Below are 19,708 nucleotides of genomic sequence, written 5' to 3' on the forward strand. Positions count from 1 at the left end.
ATCCATCCAGCCCTGGTGATTCCCCAGCTTGTAAAATGCCAGTTCCTCCAGTATTTCTGCTCTCACAATCTAATTGAATGTAGGTATTTGCCAAGAGGCAGAATAATCTGTCACTCGTCCTGTATTGCTCATCAAGAGGTTTGGGCAGCAGCTCAGAGACTTGTTCAGTCTCAACCTTTCCATTTCTAGTGTCTGTTTAAATAAACAGTGGAACACAGCAATCAGATTGAAAGGGATGTGCTCTGTATATTGTCAGAGATCAAATGAAGTTCTCTGTTCAGGTTACCAAAATAATTTAAAACCTAAGATATGATGTCACTACACAAAGGTCTGTCCACACCTGCCCCTCCTCACACCCCACTCCCCCTCCTGCCCCTCCTCACACCACATTCCCCCTCCTGCCCCTCCTCACACCCCACTCCCCCTCCTGCCCCTCCTCACACTCCACACTCCCTCCTGCCCCTCCTCACACTCCACTGCCCCTCCTCACACCCCACTCCCCCTCACACTCCACACTCCCTCCTGCTCCTCCTCACACTCCACTCCCCCTCCTGCCCCTCCTCACACCCCACTCTCCCTCCTCACACCCCACTCCCCCTCCTGCCCCTCCTCACACCCCACTCCCCCTCCTCACACCCCACTCCCCCTCCTCACACCCCACTCCCCCTCCTCACACCCCACTCCCCCTCCTCACACCCCACTCCCCCTCCTCACACCCCACTCCCCCTCCTCACACCCCACTCCCCCTCCTCACACCCCACTCCCCCTCCTGCCCCTCCTCACACCCCACTCCCCCTCCTCACACCCCACTCCCCCTCCTCACACCCCACTCCCCCTCCTCAAACCCCACTCCCCCTCCTCACACCCCACTCCCCCTCCTCACACCCCACTCCCCCTCCTCACACCCCACTCCCCCTCCTCACACCCCACTCCCCCTCCTCACACCCCACTCCCCCTCCTCACACCCCACTCCCCCTCCTCACACCCCACTCCCCCTCCTCACACCTCACTCCCCCTCCTCACACCCCACTCCCCCTCCTCACACCCCACTCCCCCTCCTCACACTCCACACCCCCTCCTGCCCCTCCTCACACTCCACTCCCCTTCCTGCCCCTCCTCACACCCCACTCCCCCTCCTCACACTCCACTCCCCCTCCTGCCCCTCCTCACACTCCACTCCCCCTCCTGCCCCTCCTCACACCCCACACTCCCTCCTGCCCCTCCTCACACCCCACTCCCCCTCCTGCCCCTCCTCACACCCCACTCCCCCTCACACCCCACTCCCCCTCACACTCCACACTCCCTCCTGCTCCTCCTCACACTCCACTCCTCCTCCTGCCCCTCCTCACACCCTACTCCCCCTCCTCAAACCCCACTCCCCCTCCTCACACCCCACTCCCCCTCCTCACACCCCACTCCCCCTCCTCACACCCCACTCCCCCTCCTCACACCCCACTCCCCCTCCTCACACCCCACTCCCCCTCCTCACACCCCACTCCCCCTCCTCACACCCCACTCCCCCTCCTCACACCCCACTCGCCCTCCTCACACCCCACTCCCCCTCCTCACACCCCACTCCCCCTCCTCACACCCCACTCCCCCTCCTCACACCCCACTCCCCCTCCTCACACTCCACTTCCCCTCCTGCCTCTCCTCAGACTCCACTCCCCCTCCTCACACCCCACTCCCCCGCCTCACACTCCACTCCCCCTCCTCACACTCCACGCTCCCTTCTGCCCCTCCTCACACCCCACTCCGCCCTCACACTCCACACTCCCTCCTTCCCCTCCTCACACTCCACTCCCCCTCCTGCCCCTCCTCACGCTCCACTCCCTCTCCTCACACTCCACTCCCCCTCCTGCCCCTCCTCACACTCCACTCCCCCTCCTGCCCCTCCTCACACTCCACTCCCCCTCCTGCCCCTCCTCACACTCCACACTCCCCCTCCTCACACACCACACTCCCTCCTGCCCCTCCTCACACCCCACTCCCCTCCTCACACTCCCGCCTGCCCCTCCTGAAACTCCACTCCCCCTCCTAACACTCCACTCCCCCTCCTGCCTCTCCTCACACTCCACTCCCCCTCCTGCCCCTCCTCACACCCCACTCCCCCTCCTCACACTCCACTCCCCCTCCTCACACTCCACGCTCCCTCCTGCCCCTCCTCACACCCCACTCCCCCTCCTGCCCCTCCTCACACCCCACTCCCCCTCCTGCCCCTCCTCACACCCCACTCCCCCTCCTGCCCCTCCTCACACTCCACTCCCCCTCCTGCCCCTCCTCACACTCCACTCCCCCTCCTGCCCCTCCTCACACCCCCCTCCCCCTCCTGCTCCTCCTCACACCCCCTCCCCCTCCTGCTCCTCCTCACACTCCACATTCCCTCCTGCCGCTCCTCACACCCCACTCCCCCTCCTGCCCCTCCTCACACTCTCCATTCCCCCTCCTGCCCCTCCTCACACTCTCCACACCCCTCCTGTTCCTCCTCACACTCTCCACTCCCCCTCCTGACCCTACACACACTCTCCACTCCCCCTCCTGTCCCTCCTCACACTCTCCACTCCCCCTCCTGCCCCTCCTCACTCTCCACACTCCCTCCTGTCCCTCCTCACACTCCACTCCCCCTCCTGCCCCTCCTCACACTCTCCACTCCCCCTCCTGCCCCTCCTCACACTCTCCACTCCCCCTCCTGCCCCTCCTCACACTCTACACTCCCTCCTGCCCCTCCTCCCACTCTCCACCCTCTCCTGCCCCTCCTGTCACACTCCATACCCCCTCCTGCCCCTCCACATGCTGCCCCCTCCGTCCTCTCTCTGCCCCCTCCCTCCTCTCGCTGCCTACCCCTCGCCACCACCCCTCTCTCACTTTAAAGAATTCAAAGATTCTGCTTCCTGAACTGTTTCACAATGGGCCTTTCAAAGACTGACAATCCTCAGAGAAATAATTCCCGTCATCATCTTTTAGATGGGCGAGTCCTTATTTTTAGCAGTGTACCTTGCTTCTAGATCTTCCACAAGAAATGAAAATGAAAATCGCTTATTGTCACAAGTAGGCTTCAAATGAAGTTACTGTGAAAAGCCCCTAGTCACCACATTCCGGCGCCTGTTCGGGGAGGCTGGTACGGGAATCGAACCGTGCTGCTGGCCTGCCTTGGTCTGCTTTAAAAGCCAGCCATTTAGCCCAGTGTGCTAAACCAGCCCCTCTCCACAGAGGAAACACCCTCACCACATCCATCCTGTAAAGACCCCTCAGGATTTTGTAATTATCAATCAAGTCCCCTCTGCCCATGAGCTCTGCAATCTCGCACTATTGAGATAAATGGCTCGTTTTTTGTATTCATCCTGCCAAAGTGGACAATTTCACATTTTCCGACATTATACTCTGCCTGATCTTTGACCACTCAAAGACCAAAGAAAAGTACAGCCCAGGAACAGGCCCTCCAAGCCGACCATGCTGCCCATCTCAACTAAAATCTTCTATACTTCTGGGGTCCGTATCCCTCTATTCCCATCCTATTCATGTATTTGTCAAGATGCCCCTTAAATGTCACTATCGTCCCTGCTTCCACCACCTCCTCCGGTAGCGAGTTCCAGGCACCCACTACCCTCTGTGTAAAAAAACTTGCCTCGTACATCTCCTCTAAACCTTGCCCCTCTCACCTTAAACCTATGCCCCCTAGTAATTGACCCCTCTACCCTGGGGAAAAGGCTCTTGACTATTCACTCTGTCTATGCCCCTCATAATTTTGTAGACTTGTTGAACAGGCAGAAGTAGTATGCAGCGAGTCTGTGAGGAAGGATAGACAGTTGAGAGGGCAAAGTTGCACTCAGTGGAATGGGTTAAAGTGTGTCTGTTTCAATGCAAGGATTGTCAGGAATAAGGGAGATGAACTTGGAAATACGATGTTGTGGCCGTTACGGAGACATGGATTTCACAGGGGCAGGAATGGTTGTCAGATGTTCCAGGGTTTAGAGGTTTTCAGAAGAATAGGGAGGGAGGTAAAAGAGGAGGTAGAAATGGCACTGTTAATTCGGGAGTGCCCCACAGCTGCAGAAAAGGAGGTAGTTGAGGAGGGTTTGTCTACTGAGTCATTATGGGTGGATGTCAGAAACAAGAAAGGAGCAGTCACTTTACTGGGACTTTTCTATAGACCCCCCAATAGCAGCAGAGAGATAGAGGAACAGATTTGGCGGAAGATCTTGGAAAGATGCAGAGGTAACAGAGTTGTTGTCATGGGTGACGTCAACTTCCCTAATATTGACTGGAACCTCCTTATTGCAAATGGTTTGGATGGAGCAGATTTAGTCAGGTGTGTACAGGAAAGTTTCCTGACTCAATATGTAGACAGGCTGACTAGGGGGGGGACCATATTCAACTTGGTGCTTGACAACGAACCAGGCCAGGTGTCAGATGGGAGAGCATTTTGGTGACAGTGACCACAACTCCTTGACCTTTACCATAGTCATGGAGAGGGATAGGAACACACAGTATAGGAAGGTATTTAATTCGGGGAGAGGAAATTATATTGCTATTAGACAAGAGCTGAGGAGCATAAAGTGGGAACAATAGTTCTTGGGGAAATGCACAACAGTAATGTGGGGGTTGTTTAAGGAGCACTTGCTATGGGTGCTGGATAGTTTTGTCCCACTGAGACAAGGACGGAATGGTAAGGTGAAGGAGCCTTGGATGACAAGAGAAGGTGGAGTTTCTAGTCAAGAGGAAGAAGGAAGCTTACATAAGGTTGAGGAAGCAAAGATCTGACACGGCTCTAGAGGGTTATAAGGTGGCCAGGAAGGAGCTCAAAAATGGCCCTAAGAGAGCTAGAAGGAGGCATGGAAATGCCCTGGCGGGAAGGATTAGGGAAAACACCAAGGCGTTCTCCACATGTGAGAAATAAGAGGATGATCAGAGTGAGAGTAGAACCAATTAGGGATAGTGGAGGGAACATAGAACATACAGTGCAGAAGGAGGCCATTCGGCCCATCGAGTCTGCACCGACCCACTTAAGCCCTCACTTCCACCCTATCCCCGTAACCCAATAACCCCTCCTAACCTTTTTTGGACACTAAGGGCAATTTAGCCTGGCCAATCTACCTAACCTGCACATCTTTGGACTGTGGGAGGAAACCGGAGCACCCGGAGGAAACCCGCGCACCCGGAGGAAACCCGCGCAGACACGGGGAGAACGTGAAGACTCTGCACAGACAGTGACCCAGCGGGGAACCAAACCTGGAAACTTGTGCCTAGAATCTGAGGAGATGGGGGAGGCCCTAGATGAATATTTTGCTTCAGTATTCACTAGAGAGAGAGACATTGTTGCTATGAGAACAGTGTGAACCAGGTTAATAGACTCGAACAGGTTGATATTAAGGAGGATGTACTGGAAATTTTGAAAAGCATCAGGATAGATAAGTCCCCTGGGCCTGACGGGGTATACCCAAGGTTACTACGGGAAGCGAGGGAGGAGATGGCTGCGCCGTTGGCGATGGTCTTTGCATCCTCACTCTCCACTGGAGTAGTACCGGATGATTGGAGGGAGGCGCATGTTGTTCCCCTGTTCAAGAAAGGGAATAGGGAAATCCCTGGGAATTACAGACCCATCAGTCTTACGTCTGTGGTGAGCAAAATATTGGAAAGGATTATGAGAGATCGGATTTATGATTATTTAGAAAAACATAGTTTGATTAAAGATAGTTAGCATGGCTTTGTGTGGGGCAGGTCATGCCTCACAAGCCTCATTAAATTCTTTGAGGATGTGACGAGACACATTGATGAAGGTCGGGGAGTGGATGTGGTGTATATGGATTTCAGTAAGGCATTTGATAAGGTTCCCCATGGTAGGCTCATTCAGAAGGTTAGGGGGCATGGAATACAGGGAGATGTGGCTGTCTGGACATAGAATTGGCTGCCCGAAAGAAGACAGCGAGTGGTAGTGGATGGAAAGTATTCCGCCTGGAGGTCGGTGACCAGTGGTGTCCTGCAAGGATCTATTCTGGGACCACTGCTCTTTGTGGTTTTTATAAATGACTTGGATGAGGAAGTGGAAGGGTGGGTTAGTAAGTTTGCCGATGACACGAAGGTTGGGGGAGTTGTAGATAGTGTTGAGGGTTGTTGCAGGTTACAGCAGGACATTGACAGGATGCAGAGCTGGGCTGAGAAGTGGCAGATGGAGTTCAACCTTGATAAATGTGAAGTGATTCATTTTGGAAGGTCGAATTTGAATGCTGAATACAGGGTTAAAGGCAGGATTCTTGGAAGTGTGGAGGAACAGAGGGATTTTGGGGTCCATGTACATAGATCCCTCAAAGTTGCCACCCAGGTTGATAGGGTTGTTAAGAAGGCGTATGGTGTGTTGGCTTTCATTAACAGGAGGATTGAGTTTAAGAACCGCGAGGTTTTGCTGCAGCTTTATAAAACCCTAGTTAGACCACACTTAGAATATTGTGTCCAGTTCTGGTCGCCTCACTATAGGAAGGATGTGGATGCTTTGGAGAGAGTACAGAGGAGATTTACCAGGATGCTGCCTGGGCTGGAGGGCATGTCTTATGAAGAAAGATTGAGGGAGCTAGGGCTTTTCTCACTGGAGCGACGAAGGAAGATAGGTGACTTGATAGAGGGGTACAAGGTGATGAGAGGCATGGATAGAGTGGATAGCCAGAGACTTTTTCCCAGGGCAGAAATGGCTGTCACGAGGGGACATAATTTTAAGGTGATTGGAGGAAGGTATAGGGGAGATGTCAGAGGTAGGTCCTTTACAAAGAGAGTTTTGGGTATGTGGAATGCACTGCCAGCAGAGGTGGTGGAATCTGAGTCATTCGGGACATTTAAGCAACTGTTGGACAAGCACATGAACAGCAGTAAATTGAAGGGGTGTAGGTTAGGTTGGCCTTAGATTAGGATAAATGGTTGGCAAAACATCGTGGGCCGAAGGGCCTGTACTGTGCTGTACTGTTCTCTCTGCTCTATAATAACCTTTAATGTGGACTTGCTTAAGTCCTTTCTGGAAATCTAAGTAGAGTACATCCATTGATTATCCTTTATCCACAGCACATATAGGGACTGGTTTAGCACACTGGGCTAAGACAGCTGGCTTGTAATGCAGAACAAGACCAGCGCGGGTTCAATTCTCGTTCCAGCCTCCCCGAACAGGCGCCGGAATGTGGCAGCTAGGGGCTATTCACAGTAACTTCATTGAAGCCTACTTGTGACAATAAGTGATTAGTATTATTATTCCTTCCTCAAAAAACTTCAGTAAGTTAGTGAAACATGATTTCTTTTTCCAAAACCAAGCCCGATTACCTTGAGCTAATCCAAGAGCCCTGCTGTAGCTCCTTTGATCATAGCTTCTAATATTCTCCCTATGACTGATGTTAAGCTAACTGAACATTAGTTTCCTGCTTTCTGTCTCCCTCCCTTTTTGATAAAGGAGCTACGTTTGCTATCTTCCAATTTAAGGACCTTTCCTGAATCTAGGGAGTTTGGGAAATGTACCAGCTAGTACACTTGTCACTTCTCTTAAGACCTTAGGATGAAGTTCATCAGGACCCGGGAGCTTGTCAGCCGCAACTCCAGCAATTTATTCAGTATCACTTCTCTGGTGAATAATTTTCCCTTCCTCCCTTCCATCTCCCCGTTTATAGCTATTCCTCTCTCCCTTTCCACCCTCTTCCCCTGCTCTCTTTGTCCTCCTGAAGCTTCTTTGCCAAAATTGTTGACTGTTCCTCTATTATCAAGACTCATGCTGTTGACTCCTGCACGACCCTCATTGTCTCCTGCCTCCTCTGTGCTGGGAAACTCCTCGGTCTCATAAAAAACAGGGACAGGAGGGCCATTCGGCCCTTCGAGCCTGCTCCGCCATTCATTATGATCATGGCTGATTATCCAACTCAGTAACTTGTCCCTGCTTTCCCCCATATCCTCTGATTCCTTCAACCCAAGAGCTGTATCGAACTCCTTCTTGAAAACATATAATGTTTTGGCCTTAACTACTTCCTGTGGTAACGAATCCCATAGGCCTATCACTCTCTAGGTGAAGAAATTTCCCCTCATCTCTGTCCTAAATGGTCTACCCCGTTGTTATACATTTTAGTTGCTGTGAAATGAAGAGTCTAAAGTTCTTGTTCCTTTTCACCAAACACCATTTATTTCACTTCCACAGCCTCTGCACAAAATACTTAACAACACACCACCTGACAGAGGCCACCTGAAGCCCCTTTAGATATCAGTGTCAATTAATGGATACTTAACATAAATGAGACGACTAATTGCAATGTCTCTTAACCCATTACTTAACACCCGTATCCTCAGATTGTGACCCCTGGTTCTGGATACCCCCACCATCGGGAACATCCTTCTCGCACCTAACCTGTCTCATTCTGTTAGAATTTTATAGGTTTCTATGAGATTCCCCCTCATTCTGAACGCCAGCAAATCTAATCCTAACCGACTCAATCTCTGTTCTTACGTCAGCCGTGCTATTCCCATTGACTTGTAATGTCTCATTTTACCTGCCTTATGTTCTGGTTCCTGCTCCTCCTGCTATCTCCATAACGTAAAACCTTCTGATGTAAGTTTTCTTCTGAAAATACAGCTTTCCCAGTTTCCTCTGAAGGAGAAGTGAAGACACAGAATGTTGATGACTTTGTCCCTGAAGAAGGAATTGACAGGAGCTTCCTCGAGGATCCGACTCTTCAGAAGGAAAGTAGCAGTGGAACGCGGCAGGAGAGCGACAGGTAGGTATCTCGGGATAATCCAGTCAATCACCGTGAAGAAGCAGTTCAACATTCTAGGGACTTGGGACTTTTATCCTACTCAGTTATTTATTACCTTTTCGATAATAGATGATAATCTCAGAAAATGAAACAATGGCAGGTACTCCATAAACTGACTGAGTTTACAGTGGAATGAGTGTCGTACAGAAGCAAGACTGTGAAGTACTGAGTGGGATTTGTGCTGTGCAGGACAGTTTTCTACGAGAGTAAGTTTGCGAGGAATGTAAAAACTGACTGTAAATGCTTCGATAGGGTGTGAAGAGAAAAGGATTGGTGAAGATAAATGTAGGTCCCTTACAGTCAGAAACAGGGGAATGTGTAATGGGGAACAAAGAAATGGCTGATTGTGATGAATGGGTAATGTGCCTTTAAGATCATGCATGTAATGTCCCTTGAAGACCGGGTTTGGAACCCCGGGGAACTTTGCCTCCGGCTCCACCTCCCAGGCGCCGGAAATAAGGTGACGTCCTGTGGGCGGTGCTCAGTGAGCACTCATCTCTCCGGTTGGCGAAGTTCTCTGTTTATTAAAGCCTTCGTTTTAAGAGTACACTCTCTCGTGTCATAATTGCGGGTATATCAATTTAATAAACAGATTACGACAGGATGGATAGCGGTCTCAAGCCAGAAAAGCTCGACCTGGATGCATGTACACCGGAAGTCAAAGAAATTTTTGAAAACAGGCTTCGGTGTTTTGAGGCCTACCGGGACTCCTCGGCAGACCCCGTCGCTGAGCCTCGCAAGCTGCGCCTACTCCACGCCCAGGTGAGCCACAGAATCTCCGGATTGATCGAGACGGCGGCCAACTACAGCGCGGCGATCAAGATTCTGAGGAAGCGTTTCATAAAACCCATCAATGACGTACATGCACGGCATCTGCTCTCTACTCGCTGGCAGCACTCACGGGAATCGCTGGACGAGTACTTGGAAAAGCTCACCATGCTCGCTAGAAACTGTAACCATCAAGATGTGACCGCGGAGGTCCACATGAACCTACACACCTGCGACACCTATGTGTCTGGAATCCGATCAAACTATAACAGGCAGCGACTCCTGGATAATGGGGCGAAAGATCTGCCAGAAACGGTAACGCTCGCCCCGTCTCTGGAGGTGGCCTACCAGAACCTCGGCACGTATCCCGCAAGCCCCTCTCTGCCTTCCCCAGACTCGGCCACACCACGGGCCTGCGCCGCGCGGAGACCCTCCCAGACTGGGGGCACACCGTGCTTTTTCTGTGGGCAGGGCCAGCATCCACGACAGCGCTGCCCAGCCCATTCCGCGACCTGTAGCCACTGCGGAAAGAAAGGGAGGGTCTGCCTGACCAGGCCCAAGGCCCTGAAACAAAGCCCAACAGGCCCGAAAATCGAGCTCACAGGCCCGCAGGCCCCACACGCAGCTGCGCGCCGGCCAGACACGCCCCTTTCTGACGCATCATTGGCCTTGTACGAGTCATGGGGGTGGCCATCTTGCCAGTGGCCATCTTCTAAACCTGACACGTGTGACCATTTTGTGACTCCGACTCGGCAGAAGACTCAGACTACCCACAGCTGGGAGCAATCACCCTCGACCAGTCGCGGCCAAAGCACCTGCGGAACTCCATGATACTCGTCCAGATCAACGGGCGCGACACTCCCTGCTTTTTCGACTCCGGATGCACGGAGAGTATCGTGCACCCAGAAACGATAAGTGCTGCTTCCTGCGCATCTATCCCGCATCCCAAACCATTGCCCTCGCCTCTGGGTCCCAATCGGTCCAAATCAAGGGGTACTGTATTGCGAATCTCGCGATCCAGGGCGTCGAATACTCCTGTTTTAAGCTGTACATCCGCCCTCACCTCTGCGCTCCCCTGCTGCTCGGCCTGGATTTCCAATGTAGCCACCGAAGCCTGACCCTGAAGTTAGACGGACTCTTGCCCCTGCTCATGGTATGCAGCCTCGCAACACTGAAAGTTACACCCCCCTCACTATTCGCGAACCTCACCCCCGACTGTAGGCCCGTCGCCACCTGGAGCCGGCGGTACAGTGCCCAAGATATGACTTTCATCAAGTCAGAGGTCCAGCGTTTACTGAAAGAGGGGGTCATCGGGGCTAGCAACAGCCCCTGGAGGGCAAGTGGTGGTAGTCTGGTCCGGGGAAAAGAAACGGATGGTCGTGGATTACAGTCAGACCATAAACCGCTTCACGCAGCTCGATGCGTACCTCCCCCGCATAACCGAGATGGTCAACCGGATCGCGCAATACCGGGTATTCTCCACGGTCAACCTGAAATCTGCCTACCACCAGCTCCCTATCCGCCCGGAAGACCGCCTCTGTACTGCTTTTGAAGCAGCCGGCCGGCTTTTCCACTTCCTTAGGGCCCCCTTCGGCGTTACTAATGGGGTCTCTGTCTTCCAGAGGACGATGGACCAAATGATGGACCAGTACGGGCTGCGGGCTACTTACCCGTACTTGGACAATGTCACCATCTGCGGTCATGATCAGCAGGACCATGACGCAAACCGTGAAAAGTTTCTCCAGACCGGCCGGGCCCTCAACCTGACCTACAACAAAGAAAAATACGTTTTCCACACAACCCGACTAGCCATCCTCGGCTACGTCATGGAAAACGGGGTCCTAGGACCCGACCCCGACCGCATGCGCCCCCTCAAGGAACTCCCCCTACCCCATAGTCTCAAGGCCCTTAAACGGTGCTTGGGGCTTTTCTCCGATTATGCCTAGTGGGTCCCCAAATACGCGGACAAAGCCTGCCCACTCACAAAAACCACGATATTTCCCCTCACGGCTGTGACCCGGTCGTCCTTCAGCCATATCAAGGCCGCTATGCACGCGGTGGACGAAACCATCCCTTTTCAGGTCGAGAGCGATGCGTCAGACGTCGCCCTGGCTGCTACCCTCAACCAGGCAGGCAGGCCAGTAGCATTCTCTTCGCGAACCCTCAACGCCTCCGAGATCTGGCACTCTGCAGTCGAGAAGGAGGCGCAAGCTATTGTGGAAGCCGTGCGGCACTGGAGGCACTACCTAACCAGTAGGAGGTTCACCCTTGTCACTGACCAACGGTCGGTCGCCTTCATGTTCGATAACATGCAGCGGGGCAAGATCAAAAATGACAAGACCTTGAGGTGGAGAATCGAACTCTCCACCTGCATGTACGCTATTATCGTTCAGGTGAGCTCAACGAGCCCCCAGATTGTCACGCGGCACATGCGCCAGCGCGCAGTAGGATCGCCTGCGGGCTATCCACAGTGACCTCTGTCACCCGGCCGCCCATTTTCTTAAGTCACGCAACCTACCCTACTCCACCGAGGAGGTCAGGGCCATGACCAAGGCTTGCCAAATCTACGCGGAGTGCAAACCGCACTTCTATCGACCAAACAAGGCTCGCCTGGTAAAGGCCTTTGGGTCCTTTGAGCGACTAAGCATGGACTTCAAAGGGCCCCTCACATCCACCAACCGCAATACCTTTTTTTTAACCATCATCGACGAGTTCTCCCGCTTCCCATTCGCTGTACCCTGCCCCGACATGACCTCGGCCACCGTTATAAAGGCACTGCACAGCATCTTCACCCCGTTCGGTTTCCCCGCTTATATCCACAGCGACCGGGGTACATCGTTCATGAGCGATGAGCTGCGTCAGTACCGGCTCAGCAAGGGCATCGCCTCGAGCAGAACGACCAGCTACAACCCGCGGGGAAATAGGCAGGTGGAGAGGGAGAACGCAACAGTTTGGAAGGCTGTCCTTTTGGCCCTACGGTCGAGAAGTCTTCCAACCACCCACTGGCAGAATGTCCTACCCAACGCGCTCCACTCCATCAGGCCGCTCCTCTGCACGGCCACGAACGAGACCCCTCACAATCGCTTGTTCATGTTCGCCAGGAGGTCCACCTCCGGGTCCTTGCTTCCACCTTAGCTGACGACTCGGGGACCTGTCCTTCTCCGGAGGCACGTGAGGAGCAATAGGACCCTCTGGTCGAGAGGGTCCAGCTGCTACATGCAAACCCCCAGTACGTCTATGTCGCGCACTCGGACGGACGGCAAGATACGGTTTTCCTACTGACGCTCCCCCCCCCTCGCCAATGTTCCCCCTTGCACCCCACACCGCCTGTCGCAACAAACCGCGCCCCCCCCCTCGCGCCTCCTCCTATTCCTCCCTCCACGCTGGCGATGTCACCCTCATCACGCCCAGCTACCCTCCCTACTCTCCAACCCCCGCACCGCACAAAAGCTCCAACCACCGTGCTCCCGGATGTCACTCATCGAAGACGTCCGTGTCCGCCGCACCACCGCCCGAGCTGAGAAGGTCGACAAGGACGATCAGGCCTCCAAAGAGAATGGACATGTAATCCCATTTCACCCCGACGGACTCTGTGTTTTTCTTAAACGGGGTGAATGTAATGAATGGGTAATGTGCCTTTAAGATCATGCATGTAATGTCCCTTTATGACCGGGTTTGGATCCCCGGGGGACTCCGCCTCCGGCTCCACCTCCCAGGGGCCGGATATAAGGTGACGTCCTGTGGGCGGCGCTCAGTGAGCACTCATCTCCCCGGTTGGCGAAGTTATCTGTTTATTAAAGCCTTCGTTTTACGAGTACACTGTCTTCTGTCATAATTGAGGGTATAACACCGACCAACTAAATACACACTTTGGTTCTGTTTTCACAAAGGAGGACACAAATAATGTACCAGAAATGTTGAGGAACACAGGTTTAGTGAGAGGGAAGAATGAAAAAAATCTATATTACGAGGGAAATTAGTGGGAAATTGATGGGATTGAAGATTGGCAAACCCCTAGCGCCTGATAATCTACATCCCAGAGTACTGAAAGAAATGGCCCGAGATGTAATGGATACATTGGTGATCATCTTCCAAGATTCTGTAGACTCTGGACCAGTTCCTACAGATTGGAGGAGAGCTAATGTAACCCAACTATTTAAAAAGGGAGGTAGAGAGAAAACAGGGAATTATCAACCAGTCAGCCTGACATCAGTAGTGGGGAAAATTCACGAGTCTTATTATAAAAGATTTAATCGCAGAGCACTTGGAAAACAGTAGCCAAATCATACAGAGTCAGCATGGATTTATGAAGGGGAAAGCATGCTTGACTAATCTACTGGAATCCTTTGAGGATGTAACTAGTAGAGTTGATGAGGGGGAGCCAGTGGATGTGGTTTATTTGGACTTTCAGAGGACTTCAACAAAGTCCCACATAAGAGATTAGTGTGTTAAATTAAAGCGCATGGGATTGGGGTAGTGTATTGAGATGAATAGGGAACTGGTTGGCAGACAAGAAACGAAAGTAGGAACATCGAACAGTACAGCACAGAACAGGCCCTTCGGCCCTCGATGTAGTGCCGAGCATTGTCCGAAACCAAGATCAAGCTATCCCACTCCCTGTCATTCTGGTGTGCTCCATGTGCCTATCCAATAACCGCTTGAAAGTTCCTAAAGTGTCCGACTCCACTATCACAGCAGGCAGTCCATTCCACACCCTAACCACTCTCCGAGTAAAGAACCTACCTCAGACATCCCTCCTATATCTCCCATCCTGAACCTTATAGTTATGCCCCCTTGTAACAGCTACATCCACCCGAGGAAATAGTCTCTGAACGTCCACTCTATCTATCCCCCTCATCATCTTATAAACCTCTATTAAGTCGCCTCTCATCCTCCTCCGCTCCAAAGAGAAAAGCCCTAGCTCCCTCAACCTTTCCTCATAAGACCTATCCTGCAAACCAGGCAGCATCCTGGTAAATCTCCTTTGCACATTTTCCAATGCTTCCACATCCTTCCTATAGTGAGGTGACCAGAACTGCACACAATACTCCAAATGTGGTCTCACCAGGGTCATGTATAGTTGCAGCATAACCCCGCGGCTCTTAAACTCAAGCCCCCGGTTAATAAACGCTCACACACTATAGGCCTTCTTCACAGCTCTATCCACTTGAGTGGCTACCTTCAGAGACCTGTGGACATGAACCCCAAGATCGCTCTGTTCCTCCACATTCCTCAGACCCCTGCCGTTGACTCTGTAATCCGCATTCAAATTTTTTCTACCAAAATGAATCACCTCGCACTTATCAGGGTTAAACTCCATCTGCCATTTTTCGGCCCAGCTCTGCATCCTATCAATGACTCTTTGCAGCCTACAACAGCCCTCCACCTCATCCACTACTCCACCAATCTTGGTATCAGCAGCAAACTTACTGACCCACCCTTCAGCCCCCTCCTCCAAGTCTTTGATAAAAATCACAAATAGCAGAGGACCCAGCACTGATCCCTGTGGTACACTGCTGGTAACTCGTCTCCAGTCTGAACATTTTCCATCCATTCTATGTGATAGCCAGCTACTTATCCAATTGGCCAAATTTCCCTCTATCCCACACCTCCTTACTTTCTTCATGAGTCGACCATGGGGAACCTTATCAAACGCCTTACAAAAATCTATGTATACGACATCAACTGCTCTACCTTCATCTACACACTTAGTTACCTCCTCAAAGAATTCAATCAAATTTGTGAGGCAAGACATCCTTCACGAATCCGTGTTGACTATCCCGGATTAAGCTGCATCTTTCCAAATGGTCATAAATCCTATCCCTCAGGACCTTTTCCATTAACTTACCAACCACCGAAGTAAGACTAACCAGCCTATAATTACCAGGGTCATTCCTATTCACTTTCTTGAACAGAGGAACAACAATCGCCACTCTTCAGTCCTCTGGCACTATCCCCATGGATAGTGAGGACCCAAAGATCAAAGCCAAAGGTTCTGCAATCTCATCCCTTGCCTCCCAAAGAATCCTTGGAGAAATCCCATCTGGCCCAGGGGACCTGTCGACCCTAAGGTTTTTCAAAATTGCTAATACATCCTTCCTCAGAACATCTACCTCTTCCAGCCTACCCGCCTGTATCACACACTCATCCTCAAAAACATGGCCGCTCTCCTTGGTGAACACTGAAGAAAAGTATTCATTCAACGCCTCCTATTTCTTCTGACTCCATGCATAAGTTCCCACTACTGCCCTCGGTGCCCTACCCTCACCCTGGTCATTCTTTTATTTCTCACATAAGAGTAAAAAACCTTGGGGTTTTCCTTAATCCGACCCGCCAAGGACTTCTCATGCCCCCTCCTAGCTCTCCTGAGTCCTTTTTTCAGCTCATTCCTTGCTACCTTGTAACCCTCAAACGACCCAACTGAACCTTGTTTTCTCATCTTTACATACGCTTCCTTTTCCTTTTTCCTCTTGACAAGACATTAAACCTCTTTTGTGAACCATGGTTCCCTCACACTGCCATTTCCTCCCTGCCTGACAGGGACATGCCTATCAAGGACACACAGTGTTTTTTTCCTTGAACAAGCTTCACTTTTCATTTGTGCCTTTCCCTGAAATGGGTCTTTTTCCAAATAGCAGGCAGTGACTAGTGGGGTACCACAGGAATCAGTGCTGGGACCACAGCTATTCACAAAATATGTTAATGATTTTGATGTGGGAACTAAATGTAATATCTCTAAATTTGCAGATGGCACAAAGCTGGGTGGAGGATGCTGAGATGCATCAGTGTGATTTGGATGGGTTGAAGGAGTGGGCAAATGCATGGCAGGTGCAGGATACTGTGGATAAATGTGAGGTTATCCACTTTGGTAGCAAAAACCTGAATGGTGATAGATTGAGAGAGGGAAATGTGTAACGAAACCTGGGTGTCCTCGTACACCAGTCAAAGAACAAAAGAACAAAGAAAAGTACAGCACAGGAACAGGCCATTCGGCCCTCCAAGCCTGTGCCGACCATGCTGCCCGTCTAAATTAAAATCTTCTCACTTCCTGGGTCCGTATCCCTCTATTCCCATCCTATTCATGTATTTGTCAAGATGCCCTTTAAATGTCACTGTCGTCTCTGCTTCCACCACCACCTCCGGCAGCGAGTTCCAGGCACCCACTACCCTCTGCGTAAAAAACTTGCCTCGTACATCTCCTCTAAACCTTGTCCCTCGCACCTTAAACCTAGATCCACAGGTCACTGAAAGGGGCAACACAGGTGGAGAAGGTAGTCCAGAAGGCATACGGCATGCTTGCCTTCATCGCCCCCTAGTAATTGACCCCTCTACCCTGGGGAAAAGCCTCTGACTATCCACTCTGACTATGCCCCTCATAATTTTGTAGACCTCTATCAGGTTGCCCCTCAACCTCTGTCGTTCCAGTGAGAACAAACCAAGTTTATTCAACCTCTCATAGCTAATGCCCTCCATACCAGGCAACATCCTGGTAAATCTCTTCTGCACCCTCTCTAAAGCCTCCACATCCTTCTGGTAGTGTGACGACCAGAATTGAATACTATACTCCCAAGTGTGGCCTAACTAAGGTTCTTTCCAGCTGCAATATGACTTGCCAATCTTATACTCAATGCCCCGGCCAATGAAGGCAAGCATGCCGTATGCCTTCTGGACTACCTTCTCCACCTGTGTTGCCCCTTTCAGTGACCTGTGGATCTAGATCTCTCTGACTTTCAATACTCTTGAGGGTTCTACCATTCACTGTATATTCCCTACCTGCATTAGACCTTCCAAAATGCATTACCTCACATTTGTCCGGATTAAACTCCATCTGCCATCTCTCCGCTCAAGTCTCCAATCTAAATCTTGCTGTATCCTCTGACAGTCCACATCGCTATCCGCAATTCCACCAACCTTTGTGTCATCTGCAAACTTACTAATCAGACCAGTTACATTTGCCTCCCAATCACTTATATATACTACGAACAGCAAAGGTCCCAGCACTGATCCCTGCAGAACACCACTAGTCACAGCCCTCCAATTAGAAAAGCATCCTTCCATTGCTACTCTCTGCCTTCTATGACCTAGCCAGTTCTGTATCCACCTTGCCAGCTCAGCCCTGACCCCGTGTGACTTCACCTTTTGTACCAGTCTACCATGAGGGACCTTGTCAAAGGCCTTACTGAAGTCCATATAGACACCATCCACTGCTTTACCTGCATCAATCATCTTTGTACAACATCCACTGCTTTACCTGCATCAATCATCTCAGTTGCTGAAGGTAAGCATGCAGGTACAGCAGGCGGTAAAGAAGGCAAATGGTATGTTGGCCTTCATTGTGAGAGGATTCGAGTACAGGAGCTGGGATGTCTTGCTGCAATTGTACAAGGTCTTGGTGAGGCTACACCTGGAATATTGTGTGCAGTTTTGGTCTCCTTATCTGAGAAAGCTATAGAGGGAGTGTAACACAGGTTTACCAGACTGATTCCTGGGATGGCAGAACTGACATAGGAGGAGAGATTGTTTAAAGATTATTTATATTTTATTTATTTTTATTGATTGAGTAAGTTGGGATGAAATTCACTGGAGTTCAGAAGAATTGTGTGGGCGGGAGTATCTCATAGAAATCTATACAATTCTCACAGGATTAGACAAGGTGGATGCAAGAAGGATGTTCCCGATGGTGGGAGAGGCCAGAGTTTGATGATACAGGGTAGACCATCTAGGACTGATGTGAGGAGAAGTTTATTCACCCAGTGAGTGGTCAGCCTCTGGAATTTGCAACAGGAAGTAGTGTGGCCAAAACATTGTATGTTTTCAAGAAGCAGTAAAATATAGCACTTGGGGCGAAAAGGATCAAAGGATATGGAATATGAAAAAAGGATCAAAGGTGGGAACAGGCTGTTGAGTTAATCAGCCATGATCATAATGAATGGCGGAGCAGGGTCGAAGGGCTGAATGGCCTCCTCCTATTTCCTTTGTTTCTAGGTGATGAGTGAGAGTGGGGGTCACTGTTGGTGGACTGGGGAGGTTGGGGTGATTGCATAGTTGCCGTCTGCCACCATCTTAAGCTTGAGCTGAGTGACGCATTTGTGCAATTGGTTTAACAGCTGTGACTCACCCACTAATCACTGCTTGCCTCACTCTACTGCAGTGATGGTGAGAGGAGAGGAAATCCCATGGTAGCTGCATTCCAGGATGACTTGGATCTCGATGACCAGATCCTAAAGAATCCCAGTGTGAAGTCGCAGGTTCCCAGTAAAGACATAACCCTTTCCAGTGATGAAGATGAGAGTGCAAAGGTCACCACTCACCTACCAAAACGGTCAGTGCTTCATCAACAGTTGTTTTTCATTTGTGGCATGGGTGCGTCTGTTGTATGTGGCCCCAGGGGTGGCGGCCTGGCTGGGGGACCTGAATGACTTCCTTCGGCTGAAAAAGATCAAGTTTGAATTGAAGGGATCAGCGGAGGGCTTTGAGACACGGTGGGGACTGTTCATGACCATGTTTGAGGAATTGTTTGTCGCGGGTGGGGAGGGGGAAAAATTGCACACACTGAACTGTGGGAGTGTTGACAATGTTACTGATTTGTGTTTTTGTACTTTGGAATAAAATACACTTTAAAAAAAAAAAGACAGTTGTTCAGACTTGAGAAAGTATCGAATTATATACTCCGGCTTGACAGTAGGAGCACTGTTCTGTGGACTTATACTAATGACGTGGATATGCAGAGCACACTTGTGAAGTTTGGTCATATTTTGAAATTTGGAAATGTCGTAAATAATCAGGTGGATAGTGTCAGATTTCAGGAGGGTGTTGCCTGGTGAAATAATGATGTGGAGATGCCGGCGTTGGACTGGGGCGAGCACAGTAAGAAGTCTTACAACACCAGGTTAAAGTCCAACAGGTTTGTTTCAAACACTAGCTTTCGGAGCGCTGCTCCTTCCTCAGGTGAATGAAGAGGTAGGTTCCAGAAACATATATATAAGTCAAAGATGCAAGACAATACTTTGAATGCGAGCATTTGCAGGAAATTAAGTCTTTACAGATCCAGAGAGAGGGGTAATCCCAGGTTAAAGAGGTGTGAATTCTCTCAAGCCAGGACAGTTGGTAGGATTTCACAAACCCAGGCCAGATGGTGGGGGGGGTGAATGTAATGCGACATGAATCCA

At 50.9% G+C, this 19,708-nt stretch overlaps 1 protein-coding gene across 2 annotated transcripts in view; it reads left to right on the forward strand.

Moving 5' to 3' along the window:
- Positions 1-19,708, forward strand: part of LOC140399018 (rab-like protein 6) — a 202,136-nt gene that overhangs the window by 150,181 nt on the left and 32,247 nt on the right. Inside the window, exons 10-11 of one of the 2 annotated variants that reach the window (XM_072488073.1) lie at positions 8,591-8,732; positions 18,691-18,861. In XM_072488073.1, coding sequence (XP_072344174.1) covers positions 8,591-8,732; positions 18,691-18,861 — 313 coding nt within the window. The remainder of the gene's footprint in view (positions 1-8,590; positions 8,733-18,690; positions 18,862-19,708) is intronic. The other variant, XM_072488074.1, reaches the window with a different exon arrangement.

Source organism: Scyliorhinus torazame, chromosome 22 (genome assembly GCF_047496885.1).
Source record: "Scyliorhinus torazame isolate Kashiwa2021f chromosome 22, sScyTor2.1, whole genome shotgun sequence".
In the NCBI taxonomy this organism is placed as follows: Eukaryota; Metazoa; Chordata; class Chondrichthyes; order Carcharhiniformes; family Scyliorhinidae; genus Scyliorhinus; species Scyliorhinus torazame.